The sequence below is a fragment of the Bidens hawaiensis genome, unplaced genomic scaffold (assembly GCF_021521415.1).
Source record: "Bidens hawaiensis isolate Kalapana, Puna unplaced genomic scaffold, B.hawaiensis_p1.1 tig00017289_1, whole genome shotgun sequence".
In the NCBI taxonomy this organism is placed as follows: domain Eukaryota; kingdom Viridiplantae; phylum Streptophyta; class Magnoliopsida; order Asterales; family Asteraceae; genus Bidens; species Bidens hawaiensis.
In genome coordinates, this window is record NW_027492620.1 from 321,865 (window position 1) to 343,127 (window position 21,263).

Below are 21,263 nucleotides of genomic sequence, written 5' to 3' on the forward strand. Positions count from 1 at the left end.
GTTAGACTGATGAAAAGATGGGTACATGAAGTTCGGACCATGTAAGAACTGATAGGTGGAGTTGTTACAACCCAAAACTCCTTGTAGTAGTAAAACGGGCCTTTAAGGGATGAAAGAAAATGATTAAAACCGAAAGGCACGAAAACCAGATTTTGAATTGGAATCTTGAGAATTCGATCCAATTGGAATAAAATGTTGGTATTCCTGTATTAAAACTGTAACAATAAAACAGAAGTAATAAACATTAATGATGAACTGGGCTTGTGTTTAACACAATTCCCTCAAACAGATTCACGGTCTATTCCCATGGTACGCCGGTTCGAAACAGCTGTAGCGTGCTGCCGGACCTGACGACTTGCCTTAAACGAAATCAAGAATAATGACGTAGAGAGAAGAGAGAGCTATGTGTTTTTGGTGTAATAACTTTTGCATATGGCCTAGTTTTATAACCACAAGATAATAACTGTATTCAACTCAATAATGACCCCATTAAAGTGCAATAATGGTCATTAGTGCAGAATATGTAACTGATATTACAATAATAATAATATTCAGTAACCGACTAATTATTAATGACCATTAACAATTAGTAATGACCATTGACCAGCAGTTACGATTTGAAAATCTCAAAAACAAATGCAAAAAAATTGACTCACGCGGGCTCGGTTTTCGTAGCTGCATCGTGTCTGCGGGACATGCGGGCATGCACGAGTTTGATAGATTTTTAGTCCGGAAACTCAATTTTGCCCACCCCCCTGCGCGCGGGTAGGAGTTGTAGTAAAACACATCCCAAATTTTCAATTGTGTAGTAAGAATGGAACCTTATAAACCATTCTCAAATTTGTTCCCCAACCGATGTGGGACAAAGCTTCACCACTTCATTTTTTCGAGACATTCATTCACACACATTTTGCTTAATCTTCCAACATAAAATTCGATTCGATTCGTTTGAGAAACTCAATTCGATTCGTTTGAGAACTCGATTCAATTCGTTAAAGAAATCAATTCGATTCATTTGAGAAACTCAATTCGATTCATTTGAGAAACTCGATTCGCTTCATTTGAGATTCGATTCGATTCGTTTAAAAAGTCAAGTTTTCAAGTGAATTTTTAATAAAGTCTTATTAACGAAAATAAATTTTCCAAACTGACCTGACAGCTTATCCGCAGCCAGGGGCTCTGCCCATTGGGCCTTGCTAGGGGTTGTTACCCCTGGGACCCTACTACCAGGGGCGCTGCCCCTGGACCCCTGTTCCTTAGGGGCTTGACTAAACTAGAGATATGATCTGATTAGTAGTAGGTAAGTGATGCTTGAAATTTGTTACGCAGTTAGTCATGCCCAGCTGAAAAGAGATGTCCACGTTAATTCCGAGAGAAACCAGATCCATGTGAGTTCCTAGCCTCATTTGTCTGTTATGTTTTTCGGGGCCGTGTGCATACTTCTATGTGTTTAGTTAATACACTTACCTTAAGTGGTAAATGTATGCCATATGAATGTTTATAAATGATACTTGACTGATATAGAAAGAGTTAAGGGTATGTACGTAGATGTATATGAAAGTATATAACTAAATGTATGTATGGCATTATGACAAAGAATGTATGGTTTATATGGTTGTATGGTTGAATGGTTAAAGGGTTGCTGATCCTAATAATATCTGCAAAGATAAATGGTTGCGACCCTAATCATATATGCGAAGGTTAAAGGTTTGCAGACCCTAATAATATATGCAAAGAATAAAGGGTTGCAGACCCTATTAATATCTGCGAAGGTTAAAGGGTTGCAGACCCTAATAATATTCGCGAATGCTATAGGGCGAAAGGCTCTTTAAAACATAGAATGACTACGTATGTACTAAATAATGGAAGTACGTTAAGGATATGAAAGTATGACAGTTTGAAAGAATGAAAGTATAAACGTATGAATGTATGTATGTATATATGAAAGGAAGGTAAACAGGTTAACCATATAATGTGTAACTTCGGATACGTATATGTAAGTATGTGAATGTAATGTATGTTGCCTGATTAACTAGAACTCACTCAGCGTAACTGACTTTTGGTATGCACGCAGGAAAATAGAATGAAGGAGCTGGCTTGAGACGGACACGTGGCACTGGGTGAAGACTGGACATCTGAAGAGAAGAAGGTAAAGTTTATGATGCTATGTTTTGATTTTTAATACTGAGACAAGTAGAATGATGTTTTTAAACAAGAATTAATGTTATGTAATATAATGTTTGAAACTTTAGTATTCAGCGAAAAGTTTTAATTCACTATGATATTTAGACTATGTTTATGAGTAAATCCAACACCAATGTGTAACACCCCGGCTAAAGCGGAAACGCCTGAGTGTGACGTACATATTGCTCAAACACACATGACACTATTATGTGACCATAATAACATTATTTCATTTAAATCTTCATGTAACACAAGTTTATCAAATAATACAAGTTGTAACAAATAAACAAACAAATGATAAGTTGTTCTTTGAATATCCTATAGGCATACTATGTGTCTTCTAACTTTCATCCTCGTATCTTTACACTTGTAACACATGTGCAAAATAAAGTCAGCTATAAACATAGCTGGTGAGATTCCCACAGTTTGAAATAATACGTAAAAATCATACAATTCCATGAAACTTGTGAAATGAGCACATAAGGGTTCTTTACACTCGATGCAATGGACCTGAGTGTAAAGAACAAACGAAGGTCCTTTCCAGTTGGGGCTACCAACGTACTCGGATATGAGGTCCCTTTACCACTTGATACAAATGGACCTGAGTACAAAGGAGGGCGTATGATCATACTTATTGGGGCAACCACTGAGCAAGTAATCAAGTAAACACACAAGTCCATGTAATGAATTGTAGTTTGTAAGCAATATTGTAAATACTTGAAGTTTTGTAGGATACATATGCTACCTCAAAATATGAAAACGTTTAAAGAGGGGTTGTGAAGAACTCACCTCGAAATCAAAGATAAACAGTGCAAATGAAACCGAAAGCATGATAACGAAACCGAAACGGTCAAACTTCACGAACTATAAATGAAAATGCAAAGAAAAATCAAGACTAGCTACTGGGATTTAATTAACGTTGGCTTTAGATATGTTGCATTATTTGAATATAAAAAGTTACGATAATTTACAAGGCATAGATTTTATCTCAAAAGTAATTGTGACCTTTATTATTTTAAGGTATGGATTGTGTTAATGTTATTCTAAGTCTTAACGGCTTCTATTATTTTAATATTATAATTTTAATACTAATATGAGAGTTATGATATTACATTGAACGAATTTTTAATGGGGATCTTAACTTGAACAATTATAACTAAGTCATTAAGGTTAACTAATTAAAAGATAAAAGTTACGGATTGAGATTAACGAATTATATGCTAATGAATTTTAAAGTTAATGAATTTATTATAACGATATTTATAAACTCAATTTTTAACGATTTAACGAATTATGAAAATCAAATATTATTTCAACAAATAATTTATTATTATAACGCTTATAGAACATTGATGTTAATCGGGAATTTCATCTTGAAAATGGTTACGTTATAAAATAAACGAAATGAATAATTATTATAGTTTTAACGGGGTTTTACGAATCATATCGAAAATATGAGAGAAATGATATTTGTTAGACACGGGTTAACGTTTACGGGTTAAAACTAATTTTAAAGATTTAACAAATCAAAAGTTAAATAATTTAAGATTTAGGAATTAAAGTTTAACGATTTAACATGAACGAATGAATTAAAATTTGTGGGTTACGAGTTGGAAAGTTGGTTTTAAGCGGAAAAGTGATGAATTATATTCTATATTTATTTATAAAATTTTTATTTCGTTTAAAAATAATTTTATAGATTTATTGTGATTTTTAATTGAATTATGAAAGGAATAAACTGTTTTTAAAAAGAAATATACTAAACATGGCCTGACCCGGGTTTCGAACCCGGGTCCTTCTACTACAAACCTAGTGACTTAACCAACTGATCCAGGTTACAAATTTGAATTTTTAATGAGAAAAATAATATAAATGCATTAACTAAGATTCATCTTCAACCTCAAGAACCCTAGAATTCAAATTTGTTAATCTGTTCTATGTACGATAAAATTGATTTAGGGGTTTGTTTTAGATGTAAATCGCGATGTAAAACCTTTTAATGATTACCTCGTGGGATGCCGAGATGTACAAGAACGATAGGTGGCGGAAAGTTGATCGGAGAGCTTGAACTTGGATTATGTGTGTGATATTGTGATAACTGTTAATTGGTGAGAGTTTAGGCTTGTTAGGAGGTCCTATTTATAGTAGTTGAATGAGCGTCTACGCGTTAATAACATTAATTTGATTTCCGGCGGGTATCACGGGTTTAATTCGCGGCGTTTAGGTTGTTATATAGTCATTAATTAGTCGGTTATGATTTAATATCGAAGATTATTGATTTTTATATAATTTAATTGAATCCCAAACGCGTTTTGACGAGATTTATGGGCTGCCGGAGTTGTTGCTGCTCGCCGAACTCCATGGCCGGAAAACCGGGAAAACGGGGGTAGGGACGGCTGGGCTGGGTATTTTATATTTAATATATTAAAATAAAATTTACAAGTTAGGCCCCTGAAGTTTTAATATACTATTAAAACTGATTAAACTTTAACTTTATATGTAGACCCCTTAAACTTTAAGATAGATTTTATTTATACTTTCATGATTTAGGGCGTTTGGACATTTACGCATTTAACCCGTAAGTTGATTAACGATAAAGCTAGAGAGTTTGTAAATGAATCATTGAAATAATATTCGAACGCACATTGAACTTCAAACGTCGGGAATATAAACAATGAACAAAAAAATACATTGGACCAGAAACCGATTCGGAAACATTGACGAACGTTAAATGGATCTTAGGAATTTAATAATACATCTATATATAAATACTAAAAAACGAAAATTCGAAATGGGTCGGGTTTTCAGCTTTGAAAAGTAACAAATGTTACACAATGTAGGGCACCGGGATCGGGTCCTTACATCAAAGCTGGCATGCCATCGTAACTAAAGAAATTTAAGAATTTTTGGACAATAATTAGTGTCGGCTCAACGGTAGTGTTGGGCCAAGCTAGGGCTTGACTGCTTGAGCCCCCCACCCAAAAAAAAAAATAAGGCCACATTTAAAATTAACTATTTTTATATATGACAAAACAGCTACTAATGATGTGTAATTGATAAATGACACAATGTTATATGCTAGCCTAGTTGTTAGTTGCATGTTTTCTAACTTCTAAAACTAAATCTTTTCCTACTCCCACTCACTTAAGTTGTTTATTTTTTTTATTCTCCATGTCATTTCTTATTTATTTTGTTTCCATTTCTTCCTTGGTATCTAACTTGAATCTACATTTTATATATGAATATCACATTATTTTTCGAATTGAAAATTCAAAGTATTACAGTTCCATATATAGAACACGATCATCCCTCATTAAATATAAAAAAATAAAATTATATGTTCTATAATTTAATATCTTTAACTCTTGGTTAGGGCTTCAAAATTTTTTTTCCCTTTAGGTCACCAAAATGCTAGGCCGTCAGTGACAATAATACATGAGAACTTATATAGAGAACCACCAACATGAACATCATTCGATACCTTTGGGCTATTTCTTTGACATAAATACAATGCAAATGGCACATTATAACGACAAAACACTCAATTAGTAGTTAACAAGAAGAGCCAACAGGCAGATGCTGATTGTGATACATCGCTATTCTTCTAAAAGAATGGGAACAAAATGGCCTACTTCTTTGTAAGTGGACTACAACATTCTCACGGCCTCTGACAACACGTTATTATGGGACGTATTTAGCATGTTGTCATGGGAATTTTTTGTGTTCGACCTTGATAGCTTGCACCACTTCCTCAAAATCCGAGTCACTCAACAATCAGGTTGACTATTTATACAACTACCTTCATATGCTGAAGGCATCCTATCCTGAACTCATGTCTAACGGTAAAACATGCTTCACACGGGTTGACACATCCTCGAAACTAAAGGCATTAAACGGGGATTTAGTACCTGATGGTACCTTGTATCTCCTACTGGTTTAGGCCTTCCGGTATCTAACAATTACAAGGTCGGATTTAATCAGCTGCATAGGACTAGCTTATCTTGATCCTACCACTGACCTAGAGCATGATTTATGTATTTACATACCAACCGTTTGATCCTTAACAAATTAACTAGTTTGTAGCGGGCATGTTCAGGTAGGGGGGACTATAAACCGTGTGCCAAACAAATACATAATCAATCACATCAAAACAAATACAAATGCGTGTATACAATGGGTTAGGTTCAAATAAGAAGTTTGATTTTTCTAAGAAGGCTAGGAAGGAGGGTATTTTAGTATAATACTTTAATATTAAAACCCTCTTACTTTAATCTCAAAACCCACGTACATTAATTTTCAAAAACCCACTAACATAAATTCCATTTACATCTTCACTTATCTCCTACAACCACCACCACTCCACCGCCCACCGCCACCACAACCGTCACCCACTGCCACCACCTCGCCGGAAAAGTCTATGGAAAATTTGCCGGAAAATTTCACCGGAAAACCATCCCCGACAAATTTCGCCGGAAAATTCACCAAAAAGTGGCGACAAAAAGTCACCGGAAAAGGTCACTGGAAAACGACCGCCGAAAAAAACACAATGAAAAACACTATGAAAAAACACAATTTAAAAAACACAATGAAGAAAACACTATTAAAAAAACACAATAAAAAAACACAATTGTATGACACAATGGAAAAAAACACAATGAAAAATACAATTATATAACACAATTTTGGTAAAACACAATTTGTAAAAACCCACTATTTTTTTTTAATTTTTATATAACAATATGGTACTTACGCCCTGCTTGCGGTGCGCGCATATAATGTATATATGTGTGAACCCTCGGGTGGGCAAAAGTAAAATTGCACTAATTTTGACGTTATTTTACTAATCTCGTGAAAATAACATTAAAAGTGGCGGAAGGTTAATCAGGCATCATGTGGTGGCGTTGATAGCCGAAAGACAAGGGCACATGCACCGATCAGCCGGTGTCCCGATGATTGAGTGCTATGTGCCTTATGTCCAAGGCTTGATGCAAAACTGCTATCGAGCCGGGGGTCTCACCGGAAGCAGCCTCTCTATCCCTATGGGATAGAGGTAAGGCTGTTTACATCTTACCCTCCTCAGACCCTACCATAGCATTGCTATTGGTGGGATATACTGAGTACGATGATGATGATGATGATAACAATATGGTACTTATATAAAATATTAAAAAAACTCATTATTATGTGAATTTGTTTTTCAATAAAAATGTCGTAAAAAAAGCTATTGACGTTTTAAAATGATGTGGAATTTGGCATGTGCCTTGCATGTGGAAAGAGAATGTAAACAAATTTATTATTCATTTCATACTCTTCCCTTTATTTTAAACTTGATTTTCCCCTAAACTAATTTTAACCCTTCATGTTCAAATCAATGGATTATATTATTTCTTATCATTTCTAAAAAATCATACTTCCTATTATAACCTAACACTGACTACGATTATAATTAATACCAAGATATATGCACAAAGATAATTATCAATCAAGCTGCTTGCTTGTTTGTTCTCTTCCTTTCGTTTCACACCAAATTACCCTTCTATCAAGCTAGAAGTCTAGAACCTCTGAAGCCAAGTGACTTCTTTATTCTAGTTTTTATTTTCTTTTTGCGTTGATCCATCCCGCATAGTCAGCCCAGATGCAAAACACAAGCCCATCTTCTCATGCAGTTTTAATTCATTTAATTTAACATATTTGATTATAATGTGTGAATATAAATCTACAATTAGTAATTGGGATGTTCTAATATATGCCCTAAGGGCACATGTAAGAAACATTTATTATGAGAATATTCTTATTAAAACTACTACTTGACATTAATTTAATTAATCTTGTAATAGCTATCATATTTAATATTTTATTGTTTCCTATTTCCTTTCATTTATGACTACCAAAATATTTTTTATTAATTCTTTCTAAAATTATTCTTTCATCATTTCTAATTTCCCTTCATTTTTGTATTCATCTATATGTAAAAAAATATTAAAATATGAAAGTGGCTTTGTTTTACACCGAAACTAACAGTGACTTTACTAATATTAAAATATAAAAGTTTAGGGCGTCAAAAAAAGAAATAATTTCATTATTATATGATAATAAAAGAAGAAACATTTTCAACAATTATAATGAAAGATTGGGTTGCAATCTACTTTACTAGAAGATCTACAAAGTTTGTAATGTTATACTTGTCTCGCTAATTCCTTCCTACTTTTCATTCGATTTTGCCTAGGCCGTCCCTCTATTTTTAGATAACAGGGCATTGAACCAACTCAACTGCATTAGTTATAGGAACACTATTTTCTACAAAAGATGATGTAATATCCAAATTTTCTTTTTGGTATAATTGAGAGACGTTTTTGAATTGAGCCTCTTCTCGACTCCATCGTGATAGTCAATAACTAAAAGGTATTTCAAAGCAACCAGTATGGAAGAAGAACACTCAAGACATGAAGACAAAGTATCCCAACAAATTCAATAGCATCTTCTTCAATAGGAAAAGCTTATTTAGATCTAAAAAAAAACATGTCCACCCGTTTGTAGAAAAACAATAATGTTTTATATCATTTAATTTTAAAAAAAAGTATATAGATAGATAATAAAATAGTTATTTAATAGTGAATACTTATAGAAAAATGGTGGGAAATTAGAAGTGATGAAAGAGTAATTTAGAAGAAATTGATAAAAAAATATTTGGTAGTCATAAATGGAGAGAAAAGTTAGAAGACAATGATAGAAGGTTAAATAAGGTTATTATTATAAGATTAATGAAATTAATGTTAAGTGATAATTTTAATAAGAATATTTTAAAAATAAATGTTTTTTATATGTACCCTTAGGGCATCCCTTAGTAATTTAATTAACTATGTCATGAACGCCGTTTTCTTTTCCTTTTTTAACCTAGCTTTAATAAAATATTCAATAACTAGTTGCAATTGACCTTGATATTAAAACTGCTAGCTAGCTCTGTCATAATCATTTGTTTTTATTATTATTAGAAAATAAAGAAATTAAGCTCTTTCCTCTACTACCTACCAAATAAAAAAGCTAACGAGAGTAATATATTTTCCAACAATATCAATGCTCTGATAATAATACGACTAGTGTTCTCGGTCAGCCTCCGACCTTGCATGTGGATCCATCTCCTCCCTCTCTCCTCCGCATTAGTCAAACGTCTCACATATCCCTTCGAACGAGATAATCTATATCTATTCAAATATTATATTTTTGGTCACGATAATTTTCGCTTTTAATCACACAAGTGGAGCAACATAAACATCAAAATAGTAGGAAGTAATTAAAAAGCTCAAAGATCCAAAATTATTCATTGTGAAATCCCAATGTCATTGAGGTTCCAATAATACAAAAGCACACCAGACAATTAACATTATATTATCAAACAAACAACTTAATCGATTGCGGTCATATCATAATGGTAAAATCACCATCGCTCACTCAAACAAATCGATCAAGATACTCTTCGACTGTAGTGTATTTCACATCATGGTAGAGCTCGGAAGCCTCCACACCAAATGATGGTTTTATCTCAAAGTTGGTAAGATCTCCGTTCACAAAGATAGAGTGGTTGAGTGCTAAGAAAAGATTGTTTGGAAATCCAGACTCTGAAACAAATCAAAGAAACAAATATAAAACCTAATAACAATTAAGAAAATCAATTAATTCCAGTGTTTTTTCTTTCTGTCTCAAAGCATACCTTGAATAAGCTTCACAATTTGTTCACCAGGAAGATAAGTTTTCTCTAGTGATTTCCCAATCTTCTTCTCCCAAAGGGAAACAAGTTCGTTAAAGGAGTAAGTGTTTTTAGGAGGTTTGATGTACAGAGTCTTGTTTAATGTTCTTGGATCATCCACAGCTTTGATTGTGTAAGTACCAATATCATGTTCTTCATTAAAAACAACTACATTTGCAAACAACAAACAAACATCAATCATGGTGACTAGAAAAAGATGCAAAGTGTTGATATTTTTTCCATATAAATTCTTATTTGGATGTATTGTATTTCTTTTTGGTAATCATAGAACCTTTGCCATAAAGCTCAAGGACCCTTGTCTATATCATTCTAATCAACCCGTTCAAATAAATTAGTCTTTGCTGGACATGTGCCTTTTTTGTGATAAAAAAAAAGAAAAAAGAAAACAATTAGTGCGTGGACACAATTATCGAGCATGATATCTATTTGTTTGAAGAATTGGATGTCTTTGCCACTCTATCATCCCTTGAAGGCTGATGCGATATATTATAACAGGGTTTATATATAAAACATCATACATTTAGTTGGAGAATGGATTAAACATGTTATTTAGCCGTCCAAATGCATATAACCTCTTACATTTATTTAAAACTGGAGATAATAATAATAATAATAATAATAATAATAATAATAATAATAATAATAATAATAATAATAATAATAATAATAATGTTGTAATTTGTAATTATTTCTACATTTTAATTTGAGGGTCAACCGTAAACGACTTGGCCTGTAACTAGTGACAAAATGTATGAGTTCATTTGTTACCTTTGGGAGTACCGTTGCCAAGAATAGTTACTTTATCTCTAGGTGGACTAGTGGCTTCAGGTTGAACCAATGTTGGGAGAAAATAGCCCGCGAAGCAGTTGCAAGCTACGTATGTGAATGGAATCCCCGCAGCCTCTATAGCTCGTCGGATTTGCTTTTTTCCAGCAAAAGCCGAACTTGCAGGCTCAAGTGCGTTTTGATGATCCACATCCGTACCAAACTCAGATGGGAAAAACCTCTAACAAATTAAACACGATCATAAACATGTTAGTGTCAAGTTTTGACTATGAACATGACACACGACATAAGCCAAAAAATAGTGCTAGAGACGTTCTAACACATGTTTATATAAATTCCAAATGGGAAAGCTTTATTATCGTACAAAAAAGTTGTGTTCTTAATACCAAACATAAGCGAAATATTAATTTAATTTCCGTCTACATAACCAATTCTTATATGTACACTTTAAAATAAAATACAAAGAGAGACAAAAATAAGAAATATGAGAAGGATTTGTGTCCATACAAAAACCCTTATAAAAATTCAAAAAATAATAAAAAATCATAACTCATAATATAAATAAAAAAGAAAAAAATTTAAAAACGAAAATGTTTCCCTCATCATTTCCGTTCAGAAAAAAAAAACGATGAAAAGACATAATGATGAAAATTAACAAAAGACACAATTATAAATAAAAAAAAAATTTAAAAACGAAAATGTTTCCCCCGTTATTTCCATTCAGAAAAAAAACGACGAAAAGACATAATGATGAAAATTAACAAAAGACACAATTATAAATAAAACAAGACACGACAAATCTCAAAATATAGCACAATGCCGAACAAAATATAACACAATGTTAAGTAATATAACACAATATATATATATATATATATATATATATAAAAGACACAATATCAAAAAAAAAATAAATAGACACAGTCAATGACGATAATAAACAAAAAACACATTAATAAACAAAAAGACAACGTGATCTTTTACCTTAACATTGTGTTTTTTTTAACGAGAAACACGGGAGAAACATTATTGTTTTTTTGTACTTTTTTCATTTTTTATTTTTTAATTTTGAGTTATTATTTTTTTATTAATTTTTTTAAGAAATTTTTTTGTGTGTCTGTAAATCTTTTTTATCATTCTCATTTTTTATCTCTATTTATAGAATAACATTTTATAGAATAACACGACCTTATACGGTTAATAAAAATAAATAATCAATTATTCAACAAATTAAAATAACCGATAATTATTTAAAAAGGTTATTATATAGTGATTATTTTAGTGAGCTATGTATCGATTTTTCACTCTTCTAGCTACCACATTCTTATCTGTACACATGCGAGTTACTCATTCAAGTAATCAATCCCACTATCATTTAAGTAATCAATCCCACGGTAAAAGAATTAAAAGAAACATACGAGTTACTCACTCAAGTTATTAGTCACGCGATAACAGAGTTAACAGAAACATACGAGTTACTCATTCAAGTTATCGGTTCTGTGATAAAAGAGTTCAAAATATGATAGGATACAAGATAACTATCCAAAGTAGCATATGGATGTAAACACATTGACGAACAATATATAGATAATTGGTTATATAATGAAAATGCTTACTCATTAGGTAGATTACAATGAGCTATAAATAGCCATTTACAACATACATACAATATGGTAAGGAGAAATTTATGGCTAATTCTATGATGAATAATAATAACCACAGTAATTGTCTAAATATAACTTTAGGTGAGAATGGAAACACAATTAATATATAGTCAATGAGTGGTTTCCTTAATACGCCTCTGCAAGATGGAGGATCCATCGGAGATTATCTTGGATCGAAATTTTTGAAAAGGACCCCGGCTGAGAGGTTTGGTAAGCACGTCAGCAAGTTGATCGGCGGAATGAATGTGTAGAACTCGTAATGAACCATTAGTTACCTTTTCCCGAACAAAGTGATAATCAAGTGCCACGTGTTTCATACGCGAATGATAGACCGGGTTGGCACACAAGTAAGTAGCACCAACATTGTCACAAAATAATGTTGGAGGTTTAGTTGCTGATAGACCAAGCTCTCATAGTAGATTTTGGACCCAAGATAGTTCAGCTGCACCGTTTGCTAATGCCTTGTACTCCGCCTCAGTTGAAGAACGAGAGACCGATTTTTGACGCGACGAGCGCCACGAGATGATGTTGGAACCAAGGTAGATGATATAGCCAGTTGTGGAACGCCCCCTGTCTGAAATTCCACCCCAATCAGAATCGGTAAAAGCGGTAAGGTCGATGGGAGACCCGCGGTTTAGAAACAAACCGTGATGAATAGTGCCTTTCAAGTATCGAAGAACCCGCTTTAAGGCTTGCCAATGGAGTTGAGTTGGTGCATGCATGTATTGAGAGAGCTTGTTGACCGCTTAAGAAACATCGGGTCGAGTAAAAGCAAGATATTGGAGTGAGCCCACCAATTGGCCATACGGGGTAGGGTCAACGGTAGGTGATCCATCAACAAGGGAGAGTGACTCAGTAGAGCTAAGTGGTGTAGCAACCGGTTTAGCTCCATCCATTTTAAACTTGGTGAGTAAATTTTGCACATGAGCATGTTGGGATAGAAATAAACCAGTGGTTGTGTTAATAACTTCAATGCCAAGAAAGTGGTGTAGCAAGCTAAGATCTTTAATGGAGAATTTTTGGGATAATGCATGAATGATATGTTGAATGAATGAATTGTTGTTGCCGGTTAAGACAATATCATCAACATATACCAAAACATAGGAGATAATGCCATCCCGGTTATAGATGAACAGAGATGGGTCGGCTAAGGATTTGCGAAAACCGAGTTCAATGAGGAATGTGGCAAGTTCCATGTACCATGCACGCGGTGCTTGCTTGAGCCCGTAGAGAGATTTTCGTAGATGACAAAGGTGATTGGGAAGATCTGGATTAACATAGCCTGGTGGTTGAGACATGTAAACATCCTCATGCAAAGTACTATGCAAGAAGGCATTATTGACATCGAGTTGCCGGATGGACCAATTTTGGGATAAGGCAATGGCGAGAACCATACGGATAGTTACAGGTTTAGTGACCGGACTAAATGTTTCAAAGTAATCCTTGCCATATTCTTGAAGGAATCCCTTGGCAACTAGACGTGCCTTGTACTTCTCAACGGACCCGTCGGGGCGCCGTTTGATGCGAAATATCCAGTTGCAACCAATAGGTTTGTGTTGCGAAGGAGGGACAAGTTCCCAGGTGGCATTTTTTAGAAGAGCATTAAACTCATTATCCATTGCCTTTCGCCACTCTGGATCTTTTAAGGCTTGATTGTGAGTTGTTGGTTCAATCGATGAAGAATTTGAATGGAGGGTAGTGTGGTTAATAAATTTGGAGTTATAATACTTGGTATTTGGTTTGCTGGTGCGCGGGGTTAGCGGTGAAGGGGTGGTGGTGGAAGATGTAGGGAGGGATGGTGATGAAGGTGAGGTGGACGAGGAAGTTTGAGATTCGGTAATGTTCTGAGAGTGAGCAAAAGTGTTGGGTTCGGTGGTGTTTTGCGAATGGTTGGGAGTACTCGTGGCAGAAGATGTGTCATGGGAGAATGTGTTGGAGTGTGAAGATGAAATAGGAGAATTAGGTTGGATTGGTGTTGGTTGATTGAGTGGGTCTGGTGGTGGGTTTTGTATGGATTGGGTTGGGTGAGTAGGATGAGGTGATAAAGGGGGAGTGGTATGTTGGGTGTTGGGAGCGAACTGGTTCAGTGGGGTAGTACCAAAAAATTGGTCAACATTAGGAATTGTTGAGGAATTGCTTTGAGATTTTAATGGAAATTTAGTCTCAATAAATTCCACATGTCGGGAGTGGTATAGACGTCGGTTGGTGTAATCGAAGCATTTGTAGGCCGATTTGGATGATGAGTAGCCTAAGAACACGCATTGTTCCGATCGAGGGTGAAGTTTGGATTTTGCATACGGGCGAAGCCACGGATAACATAAGCATCCAAAGGGTTTGAGTTTGGTATAGGTTGGTTTTTTTTGTAGAGAACTGAATATGGAGAGTTGAAATTAAGGATTGGAGTGGGTAGCCGGTTTATGAGATAAACGGCGGTTTGAAAAGCATGTGTCCAAAATGAGAGAGGAAGGTGAGCATAGTGAAGGAGTGATAAACCGGTTTCCACAATGTGTCGATGACGCTGTTCGGCAACACTGTTTTGTTCCGGGGTATGCGGCGGGGTGGTGAAATGAGAAATACCTTGAGCTTGAAGATAAGCGGTAAGACTAATATATTCTCCATCATTATCGGTGAAAAGAGAAATTAAAGGTGTTTGAAAAAAATTTTCGACTATCAATTTGAATTGTGGAAATAAAATGGAGACATCGGATTTGTTTTTCATTGGATATAGCCAAATGTACTTTGTGTGATAGTCTACAAAAATCACATAATAAGTGAAACCATCAACCGATTTTTCTACCGGTCCCCAAACATCCGAATATAATAATTGTAGGGGTTTTGTAGTAGTAAATGAGTTCATGCCAAAAGAATCATTGTGACTTTTATTGATGGAACACGAATTACAATGAAAATTGAGTAAATTAAAATGTAAGCCCAAACATTTGGCTATTTTCTTGAGAATCCGAGTAGAAGGATGTCCAAGTTTATGATGCCAATCAAGAGGCGATGTAGTGGATACCGCATTTATTTGAGGTTGGGCTGGAAGGTTTGCATAGTAAACATCAAGGTAATTCTCGCCCCGCATTAGTCGTGCCCCCGTTCGAAGATCCTTGACAAAAAAATGAGTGGGAAAAAATTCAACAGAAACTTGGTTAGTTTTACACAATTTTGCAACGGAAATGAGTTTATTTTTGAATTGAGGAACACACAAAACATCTTTTAAGGCAAGAGAGCCTTTGGGCGTATGAATGTGTGTTTGACCAATATGGGTTATAGAAAGAGTGTTACCATTTCCAAGAACAATTTCATCCGGTCCGCCATACTCGGATACGGAATGAAAGGATGCACGATCCGGAACGACATGATTGGAAGCTCCCGTATCAAACATATAGGAGGATGTTGCAACATTAGCAATTGGTGAAGCTATGCTTTGGGTCATAGAGTTTCCCGTGGTAACATGATTGTCACGGAGGAAACGGGCAAGTTTGCGGCAAACTTTTGTTTCATGCCTTGCAAAACTACAAAACTGGCAGTAGATATTGGTGCGGGTATCACGGTTACCATTATTGGAGTTGGAGCCATTAGGCCATTGATTGCGGGATGGTCTGTTGTTGGAGTTGCTTTGCATGTTGCGCCGGTCGGGTGCGGATCTTGAATTAGTCCTTGAGTATTTTTGGGTGAAGTTGGCTGTAGGCATGAGAGGTGGTGCAACAGTGGTTTGTTTAAGTTCATTCTCAAAGTCGATGAGCTTCTCAAATAGTTCTGGGAATGTGAGACTTGAACCAAGGAGTCTAAGCGATTGTGCAAAATTTTTGAAGTCATCGCCCAATTGGCAGAGAATGTGAACCATGAGATCCTCGTCTTTCACTGGGTTTTGAACGAGTGCGAGTTCGTCGGCAATTGACTTCATGTCACGTAAGTATTCCGTGACGGTACGTGTGCCTTTGGGGTTAGATGCAAGTTTGGTTTTTAGCGATATGACGCGGGACCGAGATGGGTTTGCATAACTAGTGACCAATCGTTCCCATGCTTCCCGGGCGGTGTCGGCCGATGCAATCATCGTTTGAATGGTGGGTGAACAACTGCCTAGAAGAGCTGCCAGGATGAGTTGATCCTGCCTGAACCATGGATGGTGGTCCGGGTTTGGTCTGGTGGCTTTGGCATCTAGAAACTCCGCCTGAGTTGGCTTGGTTCCGGTGACGAAGTGAACGAGATCGAGACCAATCAGGGTCGAGTACACGTGCTTATGCCATACCGTAAAATTGTCGTCGGTGAGAGTGACGTTAAAGTGGGTAGAGGCCGTGATTTGAACTACTGTGATTGGTGCCATGGAAGGTGATTGGAAAGAGTGTTTGATTGAAAAAAAAATTGAAGTTGCAGTAGGATCAAGTCTCGTTTGAGATGGAGGCTCTTGATACCATATAGATAATTGGTTATAGAATGAAAATGCTTACTCATTAGGTAGATTACAATGAGCTATAAATAGCCATTTACAACATACATACAATATGGTAAGGAGAAATCTATGGCTAATTCTATGATGAATAATAACAACCACAATAATTGTCAAAATATAACTTTAGGTGAGAATAGAAACACAATTAATATATAGTCAATGAGTGGTTTCTTAATATTTATTGTTGCATGAATCAAGAAACAATGGTGACAACAAACCTTAACATGTCCAGCTTCTTTAATGGCGGCAATGATTTTAGTTTGATCTAGTATTTGCATACCACCAACCGTGGAGATCACCACATCCACCTGCTTAATTGCCTTCACTAAACTTTCATGGTTGTTCAGATCACCCTACTCATCATCAAATTAAACATCCATATAAGAACACACTTAACAAACCAAAAAAAAAAAAAAGAGCATGCTTATAAGTTTGAAATTAATCAAATAATTAGTCAAAATGTAACATACGTAAACAAGAGTGACTCCTGAGTTCTTGAAGCTCTCAACAAGCTGACCCTTCACAGGGTCTGCCACCGTGGATTCTCGAACCAGAGCGAACGTTGGGTGGCCAGATTTTGCACTAGCTTCCACCACATGTTTTCCGATGTATCCGGTTCCTCCGATGATCAGAATCTTGCTGTTCTCAGCTGCCATTTTTTCAGGAGAAAATGTAACACAAAATGTGACTAGTTGGAGATGGTGGAATAGTGTAGGTATGCCACAGCAATTTATGCTTGTTGTGGGTGAGAAAAGAGTTGAGTTGACAAAATTGCCCAAAATTGGTGGCATTCACATGTCATATATTTTAAACAAATAAAAGAAAGTTATCCCAAATCCCGTTTTTTCAAATAAAAACTAGTAGATTTATATTAAAATACAGATATATAAACGTAAAAACGTTTTAACAACAAACCATAATAAATTATGTAAAAGCTTACATATATGAAAACTAATGAAAGTAAAATAAGTTTATATCTTAGAAAACTTAACAAGTTTGAATTAGACGCTTCATAACAACATATTCGATTTAACCGGAAAATAGGTCTTGGTTATTAATTAACCCTAATTCTCGATTTTGGTTCCACTGAAGGTTAAAAACGATCCAAAACAACTCATTAACACACCTAAATTTAATAGATGTGCACTTGGTAATTTAAGGATAAAAATACTAGAAAGATAGGCAACCCAAAACAAATGGATATATAATTATTACTTTTACTTGTTTTAAGATGTATGACTAATGTTATAAGAGCATTCTTAACCCATTTTCTATCATATATCCATATATATCATATATTACACTAAAAATCCCAACTCATTTCTTATCATGTAATTATATATATCATATAATTACACTAAAAATTACTGTTTTTTCTCTCTACTGTTTAATTAAATAATACTTTTTATTCCTTTATCCATTATCTTTTCTTTCCTCCACTCTCCACTCATAACCACTTTATATAAAATATTAAAAAATTATACGTATGAACAGTAAAATCTTAAATTTAACTTTCTAACGGGCTGAGAATGCTCTAATAATAATCATTGTTAAATTTTAAGTTAATATTAATGCATTCTTACGTTGTAATCATTGAATATAGAATAAATAATTATATGTAATCTTATCATAAAATATATATGCCTTGCATTGCACTCCATCCTGAAGGAAAGTTGCCCCCCCACCCCAACCACTTTAATCATAGTGCATCGAGTTTGGTTGATGATTGCGACAACCAGATTAGAAGATAAACAAATACATTAATTATTATGGGTGCAACAAAAAGATATTAAAAGATATTGCTTATATTCAAAGATATTGTTTACATAATTTTGAAATAATTATTAGAGAATTCTTTGTCGTTTTATTTATTTATTTATTTATTTTTTTTTGGTTTACAGGTGTGTTTGGAAATCAAATTAAGGTTGACCGGTCAGTGACAATTGACAAAGTCAAATTAAGGTTGGTCGGTAGGTGGCAATTGACAAGGCTGGTAAGGATATGCGTCGTGGGTTATAAAATGGGGATGACTTTTAACAAGTGACGACACGTTAGTAGAGAGATGATTTTCATTTTAAAGGTGTAGTGGTATTGTAGCCTCATCACATCGTCACATCATTTTTTTTATTTTCTTTTTATAATTAAAATAAACAAATAAAACTCAATAAATTAAATAAATAAAAAAAGAATTTTTACATATATCCTGTTACTAAAAACCTTTATTACGTATTCATCCAACAGCTAAAATCAAATTACATATTTCCCCTTTTGTTATGAAATTACCCATTTACCCTCTTTGTAATTTAAATCAAATCTCAAAAACATCCACAGATTGATTTCAAAAGAACTCCAATAAAAATCATTGCAAATCTCCAAAATCTGGTTACATTATGTCAAAATTTCTATAACCATTTCTTATATACGTAAACAAGATCATCTGTTCTATCCTAAACCACTATCGTCATTCACCTTCAAATCAAACACCACCGTAAGATATCAATGCCGCACGTGCAAAACAACCATCGCACAACACCGCTCGCCACCTTGAACCAGGCCAACGCAGCCCAAAGGCCATCATACATGCCAACGCTGCTGCTCGTTTTGACCACCAACCACCGGCACCGGTTACCACCGTGAACCAGCCTTTTTTTGCCACCGTGAACGAACCGCCGCTGTCGTCACTTTGAACCACCGTGACTCAATGGTCTTATTCTGGCTAGATTTTCCGATTTAGGGTTTGGGTTTGTTTTAGGGTGTATCGACGGTCACGAGATGAGAGAAATAGTTGTTTGCAAGTTGGGTTTGATTGTGCGAATCGGTATATAACCTATGTGATTTGATTCCACAAAAGAAAGATGGTATACTCTCCTATTGACAAATAGTTCTAGACTTCTGGTTTCAATCTCTTTAATCTGATTACACGTTATTTGTTAAATATGCATATTTGAATTTGTAATTTCATTAAGGGTAAAATATTAATTTACTAGGGGTAATTTTTATAAAATGGGGAAATATGTAATATATATAGTTTAAGAAGGGAAAATATGTAATTGATATTAAGGGGATGGATAAATATGTAATAAATGATCTTAGTAATTGTATATATATAAATGCCCCATAAAAATATATATTAAAATTAAAAAAGAAATACCGAAATAAAAAAAAATACATAACAAAAAAAAAAACACATAAAACTAAAAACTAATTGCAAACTTCACATATTTTTGGTACTCGTTGTTCTTCCAATAATGCGGCCTCTTCGGTAAGCCTCTTTTAGATGAGGTAATAGAGGTATCGTCCCACTTGCCGCAATTTATATACACGGAAAATCGAATGTTGGCGTCGATGCTAGCGAAGGATAGCAAAAGTATGTAAGTGCAGGTTGGTGTTGAATGCTATCTTTGGATACAAGTGTGTATGTGGTAAACATATTACCTGTGACTTGTTAAACTAGAACTCACACAACATAACTGACTTTTAGTATTCATGCTGACAAATAAATTGAAGTAGTAAGCTTGATGAGCACCTGCGGCATTCGTGAAACAATCGAGTATGCCTTAGTCATTGTTTATCGAATAAGCGATTAACCCGCTTACTGCGTAACGAACAAACGAATAACCGAACGGTTCTAATGTGACAATTGAGACAAAACCAGGTACACCCTAATATATAGTTACCAATTTAATGATTAAACGCTTATTACGTATCGAACAAACGATTAACCGAACAGGTCTGTTTATGACCCAGATATTTCGGGGGGGGGGGGCATCTATAAGTTATATACGTTTAATATAAGCCAATATATTAATATTATGGCCTTAGTACAATGTATGATACTTAAACGAAAGAAGGATCGTTTAACTACCGCTATAATTTTAAACACGAAAGAGAGTTACAAAACAAGCGTTGTATCATCCGTTAAGCCGAAAAAGATTTACAAAACACTTATTTGAAATGTTTTAAGCGATCCGTAAAAATATTTTGGATTTTTACAAACATATAGTATGTTTTCATAAAATTACATAAAAATAGCATAAAAACACTCGTTTTCACGCTGTTTGTCGTACCCGATAAATTTTCCACCTATCCCAGAATATTTGGCGAATTTATTACCGAATTGGGCCGTTTATTTGGGAAAAATAGTTAAAATGCTTGAAAAATTATGAAATTTTGTGAGGAACTCAGATTTGGTATATTATGATCATATATGAAATTTGGGGTCCTTTGGAAATGCTTAAGTATATTTTGCGCATTAACGTTTATTTGAACATTCATAGTCGTTTTTGGCTCGAAAAGTATATTTAGCAAGGTTGTTAGAGTTTGGAAATTTTCCAGGTTATTTTGGGATATATTCTGGTCACTCAAAAATTTTTTCGGAAATCATTTGGTATAAACGAACGATTTTCGGGCT

General features: G+C 34.6%; 1 protein-coding gene across 1 annotated transcript; it reads right to left on the reverse strand.

Annotated features, from left to right (window-relative positions):
• Positions 1-9,493: 9,493 nt before the first annotated feature.
• On the reverse strand, positions 9,494-17,530 carry LOC143553559 (eugenol synthase 1-like). The gene is made up of 5 exons (XM_077043538.1): positions 17,323-17,530; positions 17,071-17,205; positions 10,718-10,955; positions 9,893-10,096; positions 9,494-9,800 (listed from the first exon to the last, which is right to left on the reverse strand). Exons 1-5 carry the CDS (start codon positions 17,506-17,508, stop codon positions 9,634-9,636), a joined length of 930 nt encoding a protein of 309 aa, XP_076899653.1. The 5' UTR covers positions 17,509-17,530; the 3' UTR covers positions 9,494-9,633.
• Positions 17,531-21,263: the final 3,733 nt, after the last annotated feature.

Bases quoted from the DNA above. Each gene is read 5' to 3' on its own strand.
- LOC143553559 (XM_077043538.1), bottom strand. From the start codon at position 17,508: ATGGCAGCTGAGAACAGCAAGATTCTGATCATCGGAGGAACCGGATAC. The intron at 10,097-10,717 runs GTAACAAATGAA...TTGCAAATGTAG, and splicing joins TGGCAACGGTACTCCCAAAG to TTGTTTTTAATGAAGAACAT. The intron at 9,801-9,892 runs GTATGCTTTGAG...GATTTGTTTCAG, and splicing joins AATTGTGAAGCTTATTCAAG to AGTCTGGATTTCCAAACAAT.